General features: G+C 39.3%; 1 protein-coding gene across 3 annotated transcripts; it reads left to right on the forward strand.

The window, feature by feature from the left end:
* The first annotated feature begins 167 nt into the window (after positions 1-167).
* On the forward strand, positions 168-17,400 carry insig2 (insulin induced gene 2). 3 transcript variants are annotated; one of them, XR_013974052.1, is made up of 9 exons: positions 168-311; positions 1,662-1,858; positions 3,522-3,730; positions 4,196-4,368; positions 8,146-8,270; positions 8,494-8,660; positions 10,476-10,575; positions 11,043-11,165; positions 15,565-17,400. XR_013974052.1 is itself a non-coding variant. In XM_080902627.1 (8 exons), the coding sequence occupies exons 3-8, from the start codon at positions 3,612-3,614 to the stop codon at positions 15,604-15,606; spliced, it is 726 nt and encodes a 241-aa protein (XP_080758753.1). In that variant the 5' UTR covers positions 168-311; positions 1,662-1,858; positions 3,522-3,611; the 3' UTR covers positions 15,607-17,400. The 3 variants fall into 3 exon arrangements, 1 of the variants encoding a protein (XP_080758753.1); XR_013974053.1 differs by lacking the exon at positions 1,662-1,858; XM_080902627.1 differs by lacking the exon at positions 11,043-11,165.
* The last annotated feature ends 5,238 nt before the right edge of the window (positions 17,401-22,638 follow it).

Genomic DNA, 22,638 nt, shown 5'->3' on the forward strand with positions numbered 1-22,638 from the left:
AGAAGAATTATCCAATAGATCCTGTCTCTCATCTGTCTCTGCTTCTGCACAATTACAACATCGCTGGCATTCTTTTATAGTCCAGAGCGATTGGGTTAACGTTCCGCACACATCCAATCACATGACGCGTCATTTTTTGCGACGCGGTTACGTCATGCCTTTAAACGCGAACGGCTAGCCGTTCAGCCGGAAGTAGTCACAATAGGGAGAGAAAACTCTAGCTTTTCGTCTGTTTCAGTTCAGTGTTACACGACGAGCAAAAGCCATTGAAATGAATAAATGTGTAAGAACAAGGTGTTTGTCGGCATAAGGTAAGAGCTTGGACCTTAGCCAGTGTGCTATCACGACACGTTCGTTTTAGCTAACTATTCAGTGCTTACGTACACACAACGAACTTCACGTTAAGCTAACCTACGTTACCTCGGCAGCTGCGTGTTTTCTACTGTTACTATTTAATTGGGTGTTTAGTTGTTTCTTTGACATGTTTTGGTCGCCACCAGGTAGTAAAGGACCGGTAAATGGGGGCTGTGTTAATCGGTCTAACGAGGGCAAAATGCTGCGGCAGCCCTGGCGCCTGCTAAAAATAAAGCTTTAAAGATACGTGGTATGAGTGAACGAGGGGCACACGTGATCTACTGGCTCCCCCGATTCAGCCTTGCATAAAAGACGCTAAAGGTTTCAGTAGTCAAATCAGTACAGTTAATTATCCAGCGCAAGCTCACCATTCATCTGCTCAAACTGTCTGTAGATTGAAAAACGTAGCAGCATCACAGCATTATATTCAGCATTGGTTAATATAGCTGCTGATACATCTGCTACAGTGATATGTAAAAGTATTTGTCCCCTTCCTGATTTCCTGTGTTTGTTTAGTTTTTTTTGTATGTTTTGTCACACTTAAATATTTCAGGTAATCAAACAAATTTAAATATTAGACAAAGATAACACAAGTAAACACAAAAAGCAGTTTTTAAGTGAATGTGTTTATTATTTAGGGGGAAAAAAAGGCCAAACCTAAATGGCCCTGTGTGAAAAAGTTATTGCCTCCTCCCCGTTATAATGTAAATTAGCTGTGGTGGATCACCTCTTTGGAAAATCGGTAAAAGTGATTGAGAGCCCTCAGCCAAAATATTACAAAGACAGTCATAAAGCTGAGGTCAGGAAAGCGATTCCGCTCCCTGAAGACCAATACAGAGAGACTGAGGAGGAGCTTCTTCCCGCAGGCTATACAGTCTCTCAATCACACCACCACACAGTACTGACCCACACATACAGTTCTTACACACACACTGGACTTTCTGGACTTTGGTTTTGCACAACACTGGTCACTATATTCTTCATTTCCGGTTAATACTTGTACAGCTGCTGTTATTGTGTATATATTTATTTATATTTAGATTTCTTCATACATTCTTATATAGTTCTATATTGTGTATTGTGTATTTTGTTGTACAGTTATTTTATTTTCAACTTTAATTTATATATTTATCTTTATCTTATTCTTCCCAGTTAAATTTACCCTTCATTCTAATTTGTGTTGTACAGTTATTTCATTTTTAACCTTAATTTATATTTTATTCCTTCCTAGTTAAATTTACCCTTTTTAATTTTTCATATTTATTTCCTATCTTATTCATAGCCTTTTCCTTTTTTGTTCTCTTTAGGTCACGAGCAGTTGTCCAAGCATTTCACTACATATCGTACTGTGTACGTGACAAATAAAATTTGAATTTGAATTTATTTGACTTCCACGAACCACAGTGAGAGCCATTAAGTTACCCCCAGAGTGGTAATGACGACTCATCCAAAAGACCCCAGAACAAGATTCAAAGAACTGTAGGCTTCACTTGCCTCACTTAAGGTCAGTGTTCATGACTCCACCATAAAGAGACTGGGCAAAATGGCCTGCATGGCAGTTCCAAGATGAAAATCCTTGCTGAGCACAGGAACAGGCTCATCTCAGTTTTGCCAGAAAACATCTTGACGATCCCCAAGACTTGATGCCATTAGTACTATAGGTCTATATAATAATGGATTCTGATTGTAGTTGTACATACAGGCTACTATAGAGCCAACCCACAACAATCTATCTGTAGTTGAATACGACAGCAGCTGCTACTTTGGAGCATTTAAAAAAGCAAGAGCAAGAATTAATCTTTAATTCAGTTCAATTAATTAAATCAGTTACTTTTCCTCACAAGTGTACTGGCACTCCTTTGTGCTTGCATTTTGTGCAGTGCTAGTATTAGCAACCATAATAAAGTGCTTGAATGGTAATGCTAGTAAAATTGACCTAGCCTTTCAGGACAGCTTGAAAGCCATGAAGCAAGTTAAGTTTAAAAAAAAGTGAAGTATCTATGTTTGCAGGTGCTGCATCTGTCAGTCTCCCTATGTGAGACTTGATTTTGATGCTTTAGGTGGATGCAGACTCATTTGTCTCTTTTCCACTGGTACCCACTCGGCATGACTCGACTCTGCTCGGTTTCAGTCATTTTCCATTACAACTGATTGCCAACTAAATGTGTGTGAAGTCGTTATAGCAACGCGGCTTAAAGTCCCGTGGCATCATTTCTATCTGAGAAACAAATGCGACACAACAATGGAGGAAATCATGGCGATGGTGTAGCTGCTGTTCGGTCTGTGGCTTTGTACCAGACTTGGGGAACGTGGTTTTGGTGTTTCTGGAGTCATTTCCCTCGTCAGAGGGTTTCACAAATAGTGGTTTGGATTCTTGTGCAGGAGTCGCTCTCAGAGAGTGCATCCTTTGGAAGCCCCTCCCCCTCCTTTTTTTTTTTTAATTTTTTTAAACTGTTCCTGAATTGTATCCAAATGTAATATGATCCCTTTTCTGTGGTCACCAGCTCTCCACCAGTAAAACCCACCAGTAACATCTTCCTGTTCCTGCTGATAGTGAAGCAAAGACCTAAAGTCATCACTGTTCTAATAATCACCTCGGCTCTTTGCCTCAGAGGAGAAATGAACATGCTCGACACAGTTTAACAGCCAGTAACCAAATATCCACATGCATACATGGATGGTGGTTACATAATAGTGTATTAGTTTTAGATACATGAATTCAAGTTGCACAGGTTGTATACATGCAGTCAACCACTCATTCTATCTATATACAGGTCATGGTTTTACAGTCACCTCTATGCACGGTTACTGATGGTACAAGACTACATGAATGAGCACAGATTACAGGAATTGCTGATCATGGAGTATAGTTGGGTGGCTTGTGTTGTAATTACAAACAAACATGGAGTATGTAGACTTTTCTGAACATACACTCTGACTTTTAGTTCTGAAAGATACAGAAAGTTTTAACGTTAGAAGCTGTGTATATAATATCTTACACCATAAATCCTTTAGGTTTAAAAAAATGTTCTAAAACTTACTATGTAAAACCATTAGGTCACCCATTACATGTAGCACCCAGCTAACCTACCTTTTTATGATGTTCTGATTGAAACAGAAATCAGCCTAATAATTTTTTTTTTGTTTTGCCTGTTCTTGTTTTTCAGCGTGGTTTGGGATGTCAGTGGAGGACATTGACCACACTAATGTTTAAAGATGTCAGACACCATCTGTAATTTCCTGAATTAGTCTTACGAATGTCTCTAACCTTGACGACGATGAGCGGAAGAACAGTGACCGGCGACCAGCAGCAGTGGTCGAGGTCTGGAGAGATGCAGCATTCTCGTGGACCATACATCTCAGCTATCACCAACAGGTTAGCTCTGTGTGCTACAGAAGGTCTCCATAAGAAGAACAACAAACTCCCATAGTGCCATTTTTACTGTCTTTGCTGTATGTTACATAGTAAGGTAAATCTTTCATTAGTCTTTTATTCATTGAACATTGTAGCACAGAAACTGTAATCTGAGGCTAAGTTATCCTGCTAAAACTCAACACTGTATGCAGGTAATCTGGGTGTGACCTGGGTAACAAGGTAGCCAAGTTGTCCACTAATGGTCTGTCCCAGCTCCTTCAGTATACTTTTAAAAGTATTCGTGAGCAAGGTGAAGCCCAATTCATCACTGGTACAATTCTGGTCCAAGAGAGTGTGAGTGTGTGAATGAAGTGCTTAAAGTACAGAGAAAAAAGATCTTTGAGTGGTCAAGAAGACTAGAAAACACAATAGCACCTAAATACCAATCCAGACCAGCATCCTGACGCCTTTTATTTTGCTCTGCAGGACGACCAACCTGTTGATCCGAGGGGCCATGTTGTTCTCTGTGGGCGTCTTCCTGGCCCTGGTGCTTAACTTACTTCAGGTACAGAGGAACATCACCCTGTTTCCCCCTGATGTCATAACCAGTATCTTCTCTTCGGCCTGGTGGGTGCCGCTCTGCTGTGGGACAGCCGCAGGTGTGTGAAACGTTTCCCTTTTCAAAATGAGGTTCAAAAAAATGTATTTTAAGTGGCAGGCGAGATAAAAAGCAAAAGAAAAAGTTCAGATGGAAACCACAAAATGTAGCTAGACAAGAGGTTGTGAACCTCCTGCCCCGGTGCTGCCTGTGTCTCTTTGCCCATCTCCAGTTGCTCACTCTGGAGTTGAAAATGATTTTAACGTCTTTGTTTATCATTGCTGTAAGTAATTCTCGATGTTCTCCAACTCTGTGATGTAGGGTGTAGCTAGAAGTGATACTTGCAACTGAAGTGGTATTTACCTAGGCTAGCTTGCGCTCTAGGATAGCCGCTTCGACGAAAGCTTCGAGTCCTTAGCAATAAACTTCTGCTTTTGTGCACAGTGCTATCAGTTTTTCATTATGACTGGGAAACACTTCAGGAGCTGTGTTCATCAACCAGTTTGAACTTTGTAATAATGTATGGTCTTGTGGACACCACTTTGTCTTGGGTCCTTTTGTTTACTTCCATAACGCTCGAGGAAAACAAAGAGAGAGAAGGCAAATCTAAGCTCAGATAAACAACAACAAATGACTTATTGTGTCATTATTTATTTAACAAAATTTAAGCTAAAATGCAGAGTAAGAAACAAAGAACATCCTTAATGTTTTTATGGTAATCAAGAGGGAAAGAGGCACTGCTGTTGCTCTGAGACTTACCTTTTTTTTTTTTTTTTGCAGATTTAACTGAATTGTAGAAGCTCTAAGCAGACAGATCAGCTTAGGTACTTAGGCACGAGTACCAGTCCTGGCCTTAAATTTAAATTGATGTCTGCTGTCCTTGATATAGCCTAACATTGCCCGTTACCACATCAGCCGTGCCTGCAACAGTCCAACATAGTGCATCCCTGTACATTTCACAACAATACTTTAAGGTAACCTGTTTAGCCTGCACTACATCTACCATGATTTCCAGTTTATCAGACACCACTGAGCAGGCCTTACCTCTCCTGTCCCGTCTTTCTTACATCTTTCTACATGTCAGAGTGCACTTATCATACACTTTTTTTTCTCCTTGGGAAATACACACTCTGTACAGCTCACAGACACACCGTGGTCCAAAGTGGCACTTGTCTATGCTCTGTTTATGCTTGCTCATCTTCTACAATGCTAGCAAGAGCTGTCCTCTAGACGGTTCTGCGATGGTACTGAGCTAAAATCTCCATGTTGTTAGCTGAAAACGACACCAAGCAGCACACTTAAAATGAGCAAGTTACACAGTAATAAGCAGAATATTTTGTGAGCACTCACCAGGTGCATGATGGTATTCAGTTTATTATACAATTAAGACACACAGTTTATGCATTTTCTGAATGTTAAAACGGTGTTCCACATAAATTTAAAGGTAGAATTCAGCAAAAACTGAAAATATGTTAACTCATGAAGGTCTGAGAGTCTCAAATCTATACATATGTGCGAATACTAGGTATACGCACATTTTTTATTTTTACTATTTTTAATTAAGTTTGTGTGTGTGTGTTTTTTTTTTTTTTTTTTTTTTTATTATTTCATTGATTTGTACAAACACAAATAGGACTCAGAGTTGCATGCCAAGCTTTGTAGCCATTCTGTTTCAGAGATACATGCTGATAAATACTCACAGGTGGTAAAATGTTAGATATTTACACCCGCTAGTAATGTTGACAGCCTAACTGATGCTGTGTCACTTTTGTTATAGGGCCCCAATGTTTTGCATCTGCACAGAGATTTTAAAGTGTCTCTTTGATAGTGAAGGTTATCAAACTAATATGACATCGAAATGTATTTATTGATCTAAAGACAGAAGGTCCCTGAGTCACTGGTTCTGGCCAATCAAAAAACCTTTCAGACACATGCACTAACTGTTAGTATGATGAAATGCAGTGTACTTGACTTTGAATTGGGGTTGTCAAAAAATAAATGCAAATCCATATTCAGATATTAATCAATACTAAAAATGTATATTGATCTTAATTTGCACCCGTATTGATACAAACTGGCTTCCTGTAGCTGACTTGATCCTGCAGACACAGCTGCTCCCACTAACATGTGTCAGTGTTCATGACTGAGCAGCAGTTTGGGAAACATTTCAATAGGACAGTAATGCTCCTGCTTCAACACTGCTGAGTCAAACAAATAATCATTTTCACAATAAATTTGTGATTTTTATAGGGGTGGCTGCAAGATAATAACTCCGAGTTGCTCTCTGATGCATCCATCGGAGTGTGAATGTGTGTGACTGTAGTTAGAAAGCACTAAGTACAGAGAAAGTGCTTGTGAGAATGGGTGTGATTGGGTGAATGTGGCATGTTGTAAAGAGCGCTTTGAGCATCAGTCCATTTACCATTTATATAAAAGCATACTTGTTAGTGCTACGTGGCATTTTTAGAAAAATTATGCACACTATACAATTCAGTTTTATTTATACAGAAACAAATCACAACAACGGTTGCCTCAGGGCACTTTTAACATGACGATAACTGTGCACGCACACACATCATTGAAGGTTACAACATACCCGCCAGGCTTTTGGTTTATTGAAATGCTGTCTTCTGGGTGTGATGCTGCCGATGGAAATGTAGAGCAATGCCTGCTGCTCCCGAGTGGCTCAGCACAGAGCACAACAGCCCGAGGCTGTCTTAATCCCCAGACACACAGCGTCGCCCACAGGAGCCTGTCATTTCCACCTGTTGTTGAAATACACAGTACTTTGTATCCCAGGGGACGGCTTCTGCATTCTGTTGAAAGTGCAGAAATAGTTTCGCTGCTGTAGTAGCTAGGTTAGTGGTTTCGTAGATGCGTGCTGCAATGAAAATAATCTTTTTGTTTTGTTTTTAAAAATTCTAGGTTGAGTTTCCTTGCTCGCTCAGAAATGAACTTATTTTTGCATGCTGTTGTACTTATCGAACCATTATCGTTGGCATTTTTACCAGATTAAATGACAGAAATGGGAACAAACTGGGTTTTGTTGTTGTTGCCCCACGAAAGGAAGACCAAGAGTCACCTCTGCTGCTGAGGATAAATACATCCCAGTCACCAGCCTCAGAAATCTCCAGTTAACAGCAGCTCAGATTAGAGCACAAATAGATGCCACACAGAGCTCCAGTAGCAGACACATCTCTACATGTTCAGAGAAGACTGTGTGGATCAGGCTCTTTTGGTCAAATAGCTGCTAAGAAACCACGACTACATGTATGGTTCCCACCATGAAGCATAGAGGAGGAGGCATGATGGTTGGAGGCTTTTCTGGTGACACTGGTGGGGATTTATTCAATCCCCCAACATGTAAATAGTCATGAAAATAAAGAAAAATCATTAACTGAGAAGGTGTGTCCAGACTTTTGACTGGTAGTGTACATACAAACACGAACCACTGTGACCTGCACACAAATCACTGCACAGTTTATGCTTGTGGATCATATTGTTCTCATTTGCAACACTTTTAAAGCAAATTCCTCTCCATGAGTCTCTGGTGGTTTTGGCTCTTTATTGTTTATTATTGTTACGTTGTTTTCAGGCCCCTCGCTGAACCTCGTTTTGCTACAAGTTTCTTCCTGTTGAAAGGGATGTTTTCCTTCCTACTGTTGCCAAGAGCGTGCCCATAGTGGGTCATCTGATTGTTGGGATTTTCTCAAATATTATAGGGTCTTACGATAATATTAAATCGAGGCTACTGTTGTTTTGAATTGGTGCTATACAGATGCATAATTTCCCTTATCTTTCCTCACAGTATTCTTTTTCCTTTTTTCCCCCCTCGCAGCAATGATTGGGCTGTTGTACCCCTGCATCGACAGCCGTCTGGGTGAACCACACAAGTTCAAGCGGGAATGGTCTAGCGTGATGCGCTGCGTGGCTGTGTTTGTGGGTATCAACCACGCCAGTGCTGTATCCTTAGAACGTTGGTATTTTCTCTGTTTAATAATTTTCCTCTGTACACCACCAGAGTGGACTTTAAATCACGCATTCAAGATGTAAGTAAAGCACAGAGTGTAACTTTTAATTCAAGGAAGTTTGTGTTTAATGACTTACTGGGTAGATGATGGAGCTGTACATTGTGTAAGTGCATCGTAGAGCATTCAGCCTGGTCCTTGACCTCTGCCTGCATCAGAAAGTGGATTTTGCCAACAATGTTCAGCTGTCTCTGACTCTGGCAGCTCTTTCCATTGGCCTGTGGTGGACATTCGATCGCTCCCGCAGCGGCTTCGGTCTGGGAATCTGCATTGCCTTTTTGGGTACGCTGGCCACCCAGCTCCTGGTTTACAACGGAGTTTTCCAGTAAGTTACTCAAACACTAGTTTGCATATTAAGACAATGTGGAGGCTGATTTGAGAGAAAATCATTACAATGACAAATGAATTTGGTAACTCAGACTTTATCATTAAATAAACTGCTGAATGCAATAATGTGAACTCCAAGTGAACTTTGTAAGTAGTTGCACTGGTGTGCCAGCACAGACTTATGGCGAACTCTGTCTGGTGGGCTTCTGTATTGTGCTTATTGAATCGAGTAATGTAGCACACTGTAATCCCTGTTTATAATTTAGTATTTGATAATAAGAAGTTATATCAGCATGTAGTAAGTTACCCTCCTCTAGCTCCAACAGTTGAATATTGACTGGTCCACAGTGATCTCTTCCAGCAAAAGAAAACTGACGCACTTAATATGAGGCACGATATTAGCAGGGCCACGCTGCCTTTACAGCACACAGCTATATCCTCCAGCACAATGACTAATGTTAGAGTATGGGCAGAATGCTAGTATTACTGTGCAAAATTCTTGAGCCACCCATTAGCACTTTATATGCCATAAGGAGACAGACTTTCTTGTACCTTTTAAAGTGGTCTTGAGCGATATTTCTCAAGCGTTCTGAATATGTTTCAGAGGTGTTTTCAGGCCGGTCCATGAACCTGACCATCTGAGAAAGATTTCTTGTTTTGTTGTTAATCCAGAACACTGACCTTTAAGTCATTCAAGCATAAAAAGGCACCTAGAGATCGTACCAGTGTGGTGTTGACGTGTAACAGACAACTTGGCACAGAACCAAAGAAATGGCATGCCTAAAAGCTATCTATAGCAGGTGAACAGTACTGAAAGTTATATCATTAAGAAATATGAAAAAAATCTAGCAACAACTTGACACAGATTGTGAGGAAATGTGTCTTGCCCTTCAATTTGTCCATCTACTCTTTGTTCTACTGGATAAATTCCAAATTTAATTGCCTATTGTGTGGTTAACTATTTGTGCATGTTAGAGGTACTTCCACTCTTTGTTGTGGTCATTGTTGGCGTCATTGCTCAAAGTAATAATGTATTACACACATTACACAGAACACTTTTCTTAAATTTAACGCAGTGCCTTACTTACTCCCAGGAGAAAGTAATTTGTTACTACTTGTACACATTACGTTTCTCTGTAAAATGACCTGAAACGTATTGTCTCATAGATATCATTTAATATTATAAACCCGCAGACCGCAGTCCCACACATCAACACAAATCCCTATCATATTGAGGACACACATGATCTTTCTCTTAGCATTTAGGTATGAACACAAAGCCAACAGCATGAAGCAAAGATGACAACAAGCTCAGAAAACTTAATAACGATTGATTCTACTTAAACAGGTAGAAATGGAGGCCGCAGCCTGACTGGCTCTGGTCTCACTGGTTCTTGGCTAGCTTAGCGTTAGCATGCTCTTTGTGCAGATATTTACAAAGAGCCAAAGTTGTGTTAGCAGCATAAGTTGTTTCTGACCTGGGCACAGTTTGCACTTTATAGGTGTGAATTGAGAACCAGTTTTAATCTCAGCAGAGAACAGAATTAAAGGCAGCCACCATCTGAAGAAGAGTTTCTGCAAAGATCTATCTCCCATTTTCCTCTCAACATATAAAGAAATAACAGGTGGCTCAAGAGTATTGCACAGTAGTGTATAACACTTTCTAAATGACTAGAGATCTTGTCCAGAGACTGGACATTATTAACGATGATGATGATGATGACAAAGCAACCTTGGTTAATTCAAACAGTCAGTTAATTCTGCTGTGTATAGTTTAAAGTGAGTTTCTGATGTTTGCCTTTTCTCTGCCCAGGTACACGTCGCCTGATTTCCTTTACATTCGCTCGTGGTTACCCTGCATCTTCTTTGCAGGAGTAATAACTATGGGAAACATTGGACGGCAACTAGCTTTGGTAAGAAACAAATCAGTTTACATTTACATCAGTTACATTAAGGCTAAGCAGTCACTGCTTCTCAATTCATCAAAATTTTTAGAACATTTTCTGCTCTGATTTGCAAAAAGAATTTATGGTCCAAATTTTGAATCTACAGTACCAGTCAAATGTTTGGACACGCTTTCTCATTTAATGGTTTTTCTTTATTTTTACTACTTTGTACATTGAAGACACCAAATATATGAAGCAGAATATATCGAATTATGTAGCAAAGGAAACAATGATAAATAACTCTAAATTCAATTTCAATTTTCAATTCGATTTTATTTATATAGCGCCAAATCACGAAGACAGTCGCCTCAAGGCGCTTTATATTGTACAGTATAGCCTATAATAATAGATATAGAGAAAAACCCAACAATCATATGACCCCCTATCAGCAAGCACTTTGGCGACAGTGGGAAAGAAAAACTCCCTTTTAACAGGAAGAAACCTCCAGCAGAACCAGGCTCGGGGAGGGGCGGGGCCATCTGCTGTGATTGGCTGGGGTGAGAGAAGGAAGACAGGATAAAGACATGCTGTGGAAGAGACACAGAGGTTAATAACAGGTATGATTCAATGCAGAGAGGTATGTTAATACATAGTGAGTGAGAAAGGTGACTGGAAAGGAAAAATGTTATATATATTTGATTGCTGAGATTAGCCACCCTTTGCTTTGTTGACAGCGATTAACTGGTTTCACCTCACAGGTGAGCCTGTCAGGGTTCATGGTGGAGTTTGTTGCCTTCTTAATGACGTTGGGACCATCAGTTGTGTTGTGCAGCAGTCAGGTTGGTGCACAGCTGACAGGCCTGTTTGACAACTGTTAGAATTCATATTATGGCGAGAACCAATCAGCTGAGTAAAGAGAAACAACAGCCCATCATTGCTTTAAGAACTGAAGGTCAGTCAGTCGGAAAACTGCTAAAACGTTGAATGTGTCCCCAAGTGCAGTCGCAAAAACCATCAAACGCTACAATGAAGCTGTCTCACATGAGGACCACCCCAGGAAAGGAAGACCAAGAGTCACATCAGGAATCAAAGCAAAGGGCGGCTGTTAGGAAGAATCTAACGTACGGGTTGTATGGAAGCCCCAAACGCAATTTCATTGTTCTTTGACAATGACAATAAATAAATACTTGACTTGACTTAAAGTATGAATCATGTTATTTCTCACTTTTTGTTTACAACATATGTGTTCATTCATAGTTTGTAGATTCTCACTGAAGACATCCAATGTAAATAGTTGTGAAAATGATTAAAACAACAACAATTAAATGAGAAGGTGTGTCCAAACTTTTGACTGGTAGTGTACATACAAACATGAACCAAGCTTCATAATTATTTATTTATTTTTTTAAAAACAAAACTGACATTTTTTTTTAAATATAGGTTTAACATTTAAAAGCACTGGTTTGTCCACTTTCAGGCTATTCTTTGCACTTTGAAATCTGAGCCAATGCTTGAGCCAGGCTCTCTCAAAAGCTAAAAATAAAAGCCTGAAATTTTAACAGGTCTTTCTTAACTTTAAAAAAAAAAAAAAAAATCTGAATCTTGGAGAGATGAAAAAGTGTCTAAGTAGCAGTTCAAGTATGAAAAAAGTCCCCTATGGTAACAAGCCGAATTTTGTAATACTGGAAACACCTCAGTCCATCTCAGTGCACATTTTTAGAATATTTTCTGTTAACTATTATCTGTTTAACCATTAAAAAAAGACGTTTGGACGTCCATGATGAATACTGTCATAAACTTTATATATATATATATATATATATATATATATATATATATATATATATATATATATGTATATATGTATATGTATATGTATATATATGTATATGTATATGTATATGTATATGTATATATATATATATATATATATATATATATATACATATATATACATACATACATATATATATATATACATATATATATATATATATACATATACATATACATATACATATACATATATATACATATACATATACATATATACATATGTATGTATATATATGTATATATATATATATATATATATATATATATATATATATATATATATATATATGTATATGTATATATATATGTATATGTATATGTATATGTATATGTATATATATATGTATATGTATATGTATATATATATATGTATGTATATATATGTATATATATATATATATGTATATATATATATATATATATATATATATATATATATATATATATATATATATATATATATATATATGTATGTATGTATGTATGTATATATATGTATGTATATGTGTAAAATGTTTCAAGATGCATTTAAAAAGGTTAAAAGTTCTAGTATAGTTTTTATTACACTGAACAAAAATATAAATGCAACATTTTTGTTTTTGCTCCCATTTTTCATGAGCTGAACTCAAACATCTGAAAGTTTTTCTACATACACAAAAGACCCATGACTCTCAAATATTGTTCTCAAATCTTTATAAATCTGTGTTAGTGAGCACTTTTCCTTTACCAAGATAATCCATCCCACCTCACAGGTGTGGCATATCATGGTGCTGATTAGACAGCATGAATAATGTACAGGTGTGCCTTAGACTACGTTCACACTGCAGGTCTCAATGCTCAATCAATATTTTTCGTCTGCTCGTTCACACTACAAATAAAATGTGACAGCAAACGCGCTCTATTGTGAACCCTCAAAGCGTCTTGTGTCAGTGACGTAAAAGACGGATTTAATGCGACATGACCATCAAACAGCAGTCGCTTTCTGAAACATCAGATATGTATCGGATTCAGCACCACATACGAAAGTGACCCAGATCGGATTTGAAAATATCGGATTTGTGCCGTTCACACTGTCACACCATGATCGGATAGATGGGTCGCATACGGTCAAAAAAATCGGATTTGATGCGCTTTCGCCTGCAGTGTGAACGTAGACTTAGACTGCCCACAATAAAATGCCACTCTGAAATGTGTCCGGTGAGTATGCTGACCATGCAAGAACTGGGATGTTTTCAGCTTCCAGGAATTGTGTACAGATCCTTGCAATATGGGGCCGTGCATTATCATGCTGCAACGCGAGGTGATGGTCGTGGATGAATGGCACAACAATGGGCCTCAGGATCTCGTCACGGTACCTCTGTGCATTCGAAATGCCATCAATAAAATGCACCTGTGTTCGTTGTCCATGAGATACACCTGCCCATACCAGAACCCCACCGCCACCATGGTCCACTCGATCCACAACGTTGACATCAGCAAACCGCTCACCCACACGATGCCACACACGCTGTCTGCCATCTGCCCTAAACAGTGAAAACCGGGACTCATCTGTGAACAGAACACCTCTCCAATGTGCCAAACTCCATCGAATGTGAGTGTTTGCCCACCCAAGTCGGTTACAACGATGAGCTGCAGTCAGGTCCAGACCCCGATGACGACGAGCATGCAGATGAGCCTCCCTGAGATGGTTTCTGACAGTTTGTGCAGAAATTCTTTGGTTATGGAAACAGATTGTTGCTGCAGCTGTTCTCAGGCGATCCTGGAGGTGAACATGCTGGATGTGGAGGTCCTGGGCTGGTGTGGTTACACGTGGTCTGCGGTTGTGAGTCCGGTTGGATGTACGGCCAAATTCTCTGAAACACCTTTGGAGACGGCTTATGGCAGAGAAATGAACATTCATTTCATGGGCAACAGCTCTGGTAGACATTCCTGCAGTCAGCATGCCCATTGCACGCTCCCTCAAAAGCTGCGACATCTGTAGCTTTGTGCTGTTTGATCAAACTGCATATTTCAGAGAGGCCTTTTATTGTGGGCAGTCTAAGGCACACCTGTACATTATTCATGCTGTCTAATCAGCACCATGATATGCCACACCTGTGAGGGGGAATGGATTATCTTGGTAAAGGAAAAGTGCTCACTAACACAGATTTATAAAGATATGAGAACAGTATTTGAGTCTTTTGTGTATGTTTCAGATGTTTGAGTTCAGCTCATGAAAAGTGGGAGCAAAAACAAAAGTGTTGCGTTTATATTTTTGTTCAGTGTAAATTAGATTAAACTGGAGACTGAGTGTCATTTATAAACTCCACAATTACCAAACTGAGCTACATTTTAAAAAAAAATTGAAAAAAATAGTACAATTTATCATATTTGCTCAATCCAGCAGGAAAGCTGAATGACAATAGAACTTCTCTCAAGAGAATATGAAGAAGTGCGTCACCTTTCTGTTCATATTTTGACGACTCAGCACTCAGGCACTTAATTACCTTAATGTGTCCCAAGTTATAGATCCTGATTCATTTTGATGGCAAGTTTTTGTCTGTAATAGTTTTTGAGGTATTCGAACATCAAAAAAAGACAGTGGCTGTGGATGGACAGACCAAAAACATCTGATTTACATGATGTTGTTCGCTCACTCATCCAAGTTCATCCAGTTTAAGTGTTGTGATCGCTTTCATGACCACAGGTTGATAAAATGAAACCCCTAGGCACGCAGCCTCTTAGGTCAGCAGTGCTTTTCGTGTTGGAAATCACAGATGCTGTTTTTGCCTCGTCTCTTTCTTAGTGTTGAATCATGAACACTGAACTTAACTGAGGCCTGCAGTTCTTTAGAAGTTGTTCTGGGTTCTTTTGGGACCTCCTGGATGAGTTCTCAGGCTCTTCAGTTTTCTTTTCACATAGGTCCAGAATAGCTTCATCCCTCAAAATTATAAAGTGCACGTTGTATTTACTCGGGTTTGTCTGATATTAAATTCGTTTGATGAAACATGATAAAGTACTAAATGTACTAAAAAAAAAAAAAGGTTGCAAATGCTTTTTCACAGCACTGTATATCGACTGATTAAAGAAGTCACCCAGCCGAGTTACAATGATACATCATGTCCATATTGGTATATTAAAGTAGATGGGCTTTAAGTGGTGTTTTGTGTCTAACAGCTCTCCTTCTCCCCTTGTTTCCAGTATGAATACAAATTCATTCAGGACAAGAGCCATCAGGACTGAGGGATGTCTCTGCTGCATCAGACCTCTGCTCAGAATGACCTGAAGCCAGGTGCAGGTTATCAGCACGGACTACAGCTGGCTGATGAGCCAGTCAGGCCGTTTAAATCGATCCCCGAAATCTCGATCGGCTGCTGCGCTGCATTTTTGACTGGCTCTGTCAGGCCTTCTGCTACCACATGATATCCATGAACTGACGTGAATAATGAGAGTGAAGTTTCTCTCCTTCCTTTCCTTTATTGCGGTTTATCTGTAATAGACATGGATTAGCAGATAAGCAGCCAACATTCAGATCAGCTTAGATGTTTGCTCCCTTGGCTCGATTGTGCCAAACAGAATCTGTGGGATCTGTTTATTTATCTGCCCTCGTCTCATGATTCTTCCTCATCTGTCGTATATTGGTGGGGAACACACAGCCTAGTGAACATATCCAGGATGCATCTATGTACTGGACTTCTTTTTTTTAATGTAATTACCCATAATCTACTTTTAGATCTTCTTCATGAAGAGATGTTGACAGGTGCTGGTGCTAAGGAAACAGGATGTCCAGTGTTCCCCTGTAGTGGGTACATGTAAGAGCCCATTATTTTGTGCATTAATATGTACAGTATCATCAGGTCAAAAAACACTGATGTCTTTGGGTTTAGGGTTAGAAGTGAGCAACACATTTAGAAATAGAAATTCCATCTATAAATGAAGACTATGGTGTTAATTAGTTTAAAACTAGTTACTGTTTTTTATTTCAGGGAGGAAGACTTGGCCAAAAGTCTTCCTGCTGCCTTTTAGTTCCCAGCTCACTTTGAATGGTGTTGTCCACCTAATGCATGACAGCAGATATGGAGTAACGGTGATGGAACTTCACACTGAATCAAATAAATTCTCTCTGGTCAAACTGGTTTTGCTGTAAGGAGATTTTCTGCTTCTACCAAAATGTTTTTTTTGTTTTGTTTTTTTTCATTGTGAAGAGTGACTTTTGTAAAATAAGCAGTCACAAACCTGTTTGTGCAACTCATCATTTCATTGAAGGATGAAATGAACAGAACCTGTTTAGGTCACCACACATACAAACTGGTTCCAGTTTGGTTGGCATGCAACAAAAGAGTTCCTTTCACTGTAATAAAGTCCATTCTTCCCCAGCCACACTCAGTTTTCTGCAACTGCACCACAAACATTTCTTAGTGAAGCTCAATTGGGAATCCAGCATCCAACAGCATCACACTGATTTCTTAAATCCAGCTTCACACATCGTTAAATCTGACAGTTTTTGAGAGCTTGGCTCCACAGTGATGATTAGCCTTTAGTGTTTCATTTCCACTTTAATGTGTTTTTACATGTTTACTACAACAACAAACTGGTTATTAGTAATTAGAGTCCCCTCCCCTTCTCTTATTTCTTATTAATCAACTCATCAAAATCCGTCTGTGAAATGCTGTTCATGCTCGTTGATCTACAACACTGTATGGTTGAGTCTTAAGGCTGATGATGATTTGTTATGTATATTGTGGTTTACTGACCCACAGTGAAAACCAGGTGTTTAGCAGTTTTAAAAGTCTTGGCTGTGTTTGTTCAGCGGACACATGCAGGATAACAGCCTGTGTATCATTTGAGGAACAGTTTAATGACAGTGATAAATGCTTTTAAGTGTAATAAGGCCAAATGTATCCAGTGTTTTCTAAGATCAATGTATTTGTTTGGTTGTTGATGTTTAATGACATCTTGTATTTACAAACATTTGAGCACTTTGAATTCCCAGAAAGTTTAACTGGATTCAAAGTCATAAGTGAAGGAAAAACTGAACATTTGAAGTTGGTTTTGGCCCATCTGACTGCTTTTTGGCTCCATGTAAAATATACATTGTATATTATACTTGCATAGTTCAAGAAGTATTTATGGGGCATTGTTTTTCTGCTGTTTTTCCTTGTTCAGTCTTTCCATCAGTCTAATATTCAAAAATGGTGAAATTAATGGTCACGGGGAGTTTCCACGTGAAAAATAAAGTAAATTTTCTAAACACTATGAAACTTCCTTTTATACTGATATAGCAAGTAATATTGGTAAATGCAATCACAAGCAATAAAAATAGTCTAACATGTACATGAAAAGGGCTGAAATTTAGCACAATTTTATTACAGTCAGTGGAAATTAATGTGAAGGGAGAAAAGTGACAAAGTAAATGACATGATCAATATAGCAAAAGGCAGAAGACGATGTCTGAAAATCCAAACGGAAACACAGAAATGTGAGAAACATAACGTACACACAAACTAAGGCTTCAGATGGGGGACTAAGGAAACGCCACAGCTGAGGCAAAATAACAGGAGAAACTAATCAAGTAATACAAGACGGAGTAAACATTAATACCTGACACAGGGGATAATAGGAAATGTGGGCTAGAAAGGAGACAGAGGGAAACAGAAGACCAAACTACTGGTGAAACCCTCCCTCCCCCAAAAAGGACAACCTGTGCAAACACCCAAACCAGTCTTGTTTACTGTGGTGACTTCCACAATCCAGCAGAGACCAAAGACGGATCTCCACCTTAAGTAGTAACTGCAGATGAGCTGATTGCAATTGAGAAATGTAGACTGTATTGATATTGCACCTTAAAATCTGGAAGAAATAGAAATTAACCTTTTACTGTTTGGGAACACAAAACTGTAGACATAATCACCTCAAACTCCAGATATTAGCCCAAACGAGTCCATTTGTTTATAGCGTATCTGTAGGGATAGAAATGAATTTTTACTGTACTATAAGTAAATAGAAAACAAATGGACTGAGATATTACAGAGATCCCCACGTATAGTTTTGTCATGTTTGAAAAAAGCGACTCAAAACAAGTTAAGAAGGCCAACAGCACTTTAATCGCTTTTATTGTGAAATAACATTTGTACTTCCTTCTGTGCTTGCTGCAAAGGCGCACTTGGACTGTGTTGTATGCAGTGTAAACCGTGACCTTTGCAAGGTAAAATATGCAAACTTTGACCTGTTCTTTTCAGAACCGTGCAAACAGGCTTATTCTGTGTCTTGTAAAAACTCCAAACATGTTCATTAGGGCTGCAACGATACACAAAATTCACGGTTCGGTTCGATACTTTGGTGTCACGGTTTGATATTTTTTCAATACAAAAAATGTTCATGCTTTTTAATTTGTCATTTATTAAAATTATAAATATATATTTTAACTCAAAAGTACAGTTTTTAAATTTAATGTTGCTGAAACAACAAAGTAATAAAAAAATAAATCTGAGAAATCCCTCATCTTTGGAGAAGAGAGTTTATTACAGAGAAATGGCTCTTTCCAAAATAAAAGCTCTACTATACGCTTCTTCTGGGTTATATTCTCAGCAGCATATTAAACATATCAGGTGCCCATAAGGAGAATCCTGTGCTAACGGCTGTCTAAATGACTCGGGTAAAGTTTGTAGCATGCATGCTTGTTGTTTTTGTCTGCTTCCACTTGTCTTTGCACTAGGATGATGTCGGAGTAAATGTGCAGTCATATTCGTTGTGTTCCCACTAGTGCTGTCAGCGTTAATCTCGTTAAAATGACATTAACGGCATAACGCGGCAAATCTCCGTTAACGAGTTACCGCAGTTTCAGTCCAACTCACTGTAAGTGAAAGAAGATTTTCAGTGGTTTGACTGTATTTTAGTATCACAACCAAACTCTTAATTGTCCCACTGTTTGGAATATTTAATAAGATGAGCTCACAGGTTTGAGTGGCTTTAAAAATCTGAAACTTATTCACAGCTCTGCAGCTCATTAAGTGGAGATACTGCATATCTGGCACAAAAACTGCATACAAACTGTAGTGCCAAAATTGCTAATATAAATTGCTAAAGTGTTTGATACTAATGTGGATTAATGTGTCCTGTCTTATTCCAGCTTCCATAGACAAAAGTAATTAAGATGAATCATCAGGATTTCGAGAGCCTTTGTTTGCATTATTGCTACATTTCGGGATAAGGACACTGCTTCTCTTTGATTTTCATGAGCGTATGAAGCAATTTGCTGTGTGAATGTTATTGTTTAAGGCTAACTAGCTAGTAAAACAATATGCGTGATGTGTCATAGCAGTAACTGCTGCTCTGAAGAGCTAAACTCCCCACCACTAATGAATTCATTAATCTCTATATTTATCCCTGACAAGCAATTATCTCTTCTCACAGAATGAGGGTCAGGAGGCAAGTTTGAGAGTGCTCATATATTTATGAAGGAAACATTAAACAGGAGCCAGCAGCGACGGTGCTCACACACCTGGTGTTTCTTTTATTTTGTTGTTCAGAGCAAGACTTTAAAAAGCCTCTTTTCACACTGCATATAAACCCCATCATTAGCTGTTGGGGTCATTACTCAAGAACAGTAATGTATTTCACATACTTGTAAAGTAATGCAGTATGATACTTAATTACTCGCTGGGGAAATTCATTAATCGCGTTACTTGTTACGTAAATGACCTGAAATGCATTGTTACACAATTACCAGTTAACAGTCTGGATCAATAGGCTACAGTCCAACACACCGACACAAATCCCTGCGCTAATGAGGACATGCATGTGAAAAACAAAGCAAAGGTGAAAAGCAGGCCAGAGAGATTCAGAGTGATTCTAACATCATGATGGAGGCTACGATCCTGACCGCTGCTTTGGTTAGCTGCTGACGATCAGGCTGCTGCAGTCGTGCATCATTCAGATTTATCATCACTCTGGTTTCTTGGCTAGTTTGGCCATGTCTGTGCCGTTTCTTGAAAAAAGTGCTGTTAGCAGCAGAGGTGGCAAAACTACAGACTGTCTTTACTGAAGTAGAAGTACAGATGCCTGGGTTAAAAAAGTACTGATGCAACTTTTTGACTTGAGTTACCAAATTGCAATAACATGTCTTAATGCTGCTACAAATAACAGTCATTACGCTGCTCTTGAAATGATCTACGCACTGACTGAGGTATGTGTGTGCGAATGCACGTGAGTGTTTGTTCACACTGTTGGATTATTCTTATTATTATTTGAATTTTATATTTTATGAATGATGCACCGATTGGAGACCACTTTCAATTTTGTTGTACCTGTGACAATGACAATAAAGACCTTTTGTTCTATTCTATTCTAAAATGTACTCAAAGTAAGAAAGTAAAACGTAGCTGCTTGAAGGACAATTCTACTAACCATGTTTGTACAAAGGTAACTGAACGTTTTGCTTTATATTTTATTATTATGTAGGACACCTGCAGTAAAAGAGAATTAAAAAAATTATTACTATACTATTTTCTGTTGGCTACATCGTAGAGGGTGACTTTGCCTCCACACCTAGACAGTAAATGCGCACCGTCAGTCAACTGACCTGCTGCTCTCTGTGTCCTTAAACAACTGAATTCAACAATATGTCAGCAGATTCATCCCCCACACTGACACTATACAGTTTATACCGTCTTTACACTTGACAGTGTACAGCTGGAGTTCAGTGAATTAATCTAAGCATCATCAGCTGAAATACAAATTCATTTCTGCCTTAGACTTAATGAAGCACAGCTGAAGGTAGCTACCGCTCCTCTACCTCCTCTTGAATCTCTCTTATCAAAAGAACTTCTGCCCTCTTGGACTTCTCCACCCACTCCTTCAGGAAATTTACATGTCAAACTCTACTGGAGCGGGAGTGACCTGGAGTTGCCACCTCATAGGTGGTAGCTCCAAGTTTCTGTTGAATCTGAAAAAGTCCTTGCCATTTAGCTAGCAGCTTACTATCGTTACTTGGAAGGATTACAAGTACTTTGGGCTAGCTCAGTCATCTTCTCTAGTCTCTCTCTCATCTGCCTAACGTAAGAGACGACATTTGTAGCCTTTGCCCCTCTCTGGTCACCCTCCCACATCTCTTTTAGCAAAGAGATAAAGCCTCTTACTTCATGACCATAATACAGTTAAAAGGTGAGAAGCCAGTAGAAGCTCGGGATGCTTCTCTATATGCAAAGAGGAGGTAAGGCAGCCACTGATCCCAGTCTGTACTGGTGTCATTCACAAATTTGTGCAACATCTGCTTCAGGGTCTGGTTGAAGCGCCCAGTCAGGCCTGTTTGAGGATGGTATGGAGTGGTCTTTGATCATAGTTCCATGCTCTGTCAGGATCTCACGAGAGAATCCCACGCTTGAGGAAAAACTGACCAGACAAAAAGCAACAGATTTGGTTTTTATAGACTTTGTGGCGTAATCTGTGGTTGCCTGCTCTGCTTTCCTCAACAGGTCTGACAATGTCCATTCTCAACGGTTCAAATGGGTGCTAATAACTGATAAAGGCTGGAGTGGAGCTCTGGAGTTTGATGGAAGTCTTTTGGCACTGAGGGCAGCTTTTACAGAACTGGGCCACATCAGCACGCAGGCCTGTCCAGTGGAAATGCTTCCTAATGCGAGCCATGGTTTTATGCTTCCCCAAATGTCCTGCCCACGGCGCACAGTGCCCCGTTCAGTACCACATCCCTGACTCCGCTAGGAACCATCAGCTGTACATGTGGTCCCTGGTGTTAATATCTAGTTCAAGTTGTTGCTCCTGCGTTTTGGGTTTGTGTAAAAGAGGCATCTCCATGAACACAGCAAACAGGGATCGCCTCACTCATGTTAATACTGTTTAAGGGAGCGAACTGTCTGTGTACAAGAATCTGAATCAATCAGTGCCCTTAATGTATTACCATTAATCTCAACTGACATCATTTTTAATCCTCTGTCCAATTTGACCTCAGAGTTACCACAGTCTCAAAGCACAAAACACATCTGGGTTAACTTTGCTGAGTTTTCAGGACACATGGGCTTGGTATGTTATCTTTGTGGAACGGAAGGTCATATTAAGGTTTTGGCTGGGGTGGGTGGCCATACGAAGCCCTACTCACACTTGCAGCTGGTCTTTGCGGAACTGATTTCCGGCTGTCCTTTGTTTTCCGAGTCATGAAACTCCAAGCCTTTCCCCTTTTTCTGTGCCACCACAAACACATCAGGCAGGTTTGCAGCCTCTGCAACAGAAGTTGGATTAATCTCTTTTATCCACACCTGC

This window comes from Rhamphochromis sp. 'chilingali' (assembly GCF_963969265.1).
Source record: "Rhamphochromis sp. 'chilingali' genome assembly, chromosome: 14".
In the NCBI taxonomy this organism is placed as follows: Eukaryota; Metazoa; Chordata; class Actinopteri; order Cichliformes; family Cichlidae; genus Rhamphochromis; species Rhamphochromis sp. 'chilingali'.

What these genes read in the sequence shown, in the direction of transcription:
- insig2 (XM_080902627.1), top strand. Translation starts at nt 3,612, where the DNA reads ATGTCTCTAACCTTGACGACGATGAGCGGAAGAACAGTGACCGGCGAC. An exon ending in ATCTCAGCTATCACCAACAG is followed by an intron (nt 3,731 to 4,195) that starts GTTAGCTCTGTG and finishes TTTGCTCTGCAG; the next exon opens with GACGACCAACCTGTTGATCC. An exon ending in GTTTACAACGGAGTTTTCCA is followed by an intron (nt 8,661 to 10,475) that starts GTAAGTTACTCA and finishes TTCTCTGCCCAG; the next exon opens with GTACACGTCGCCTGATTTCC.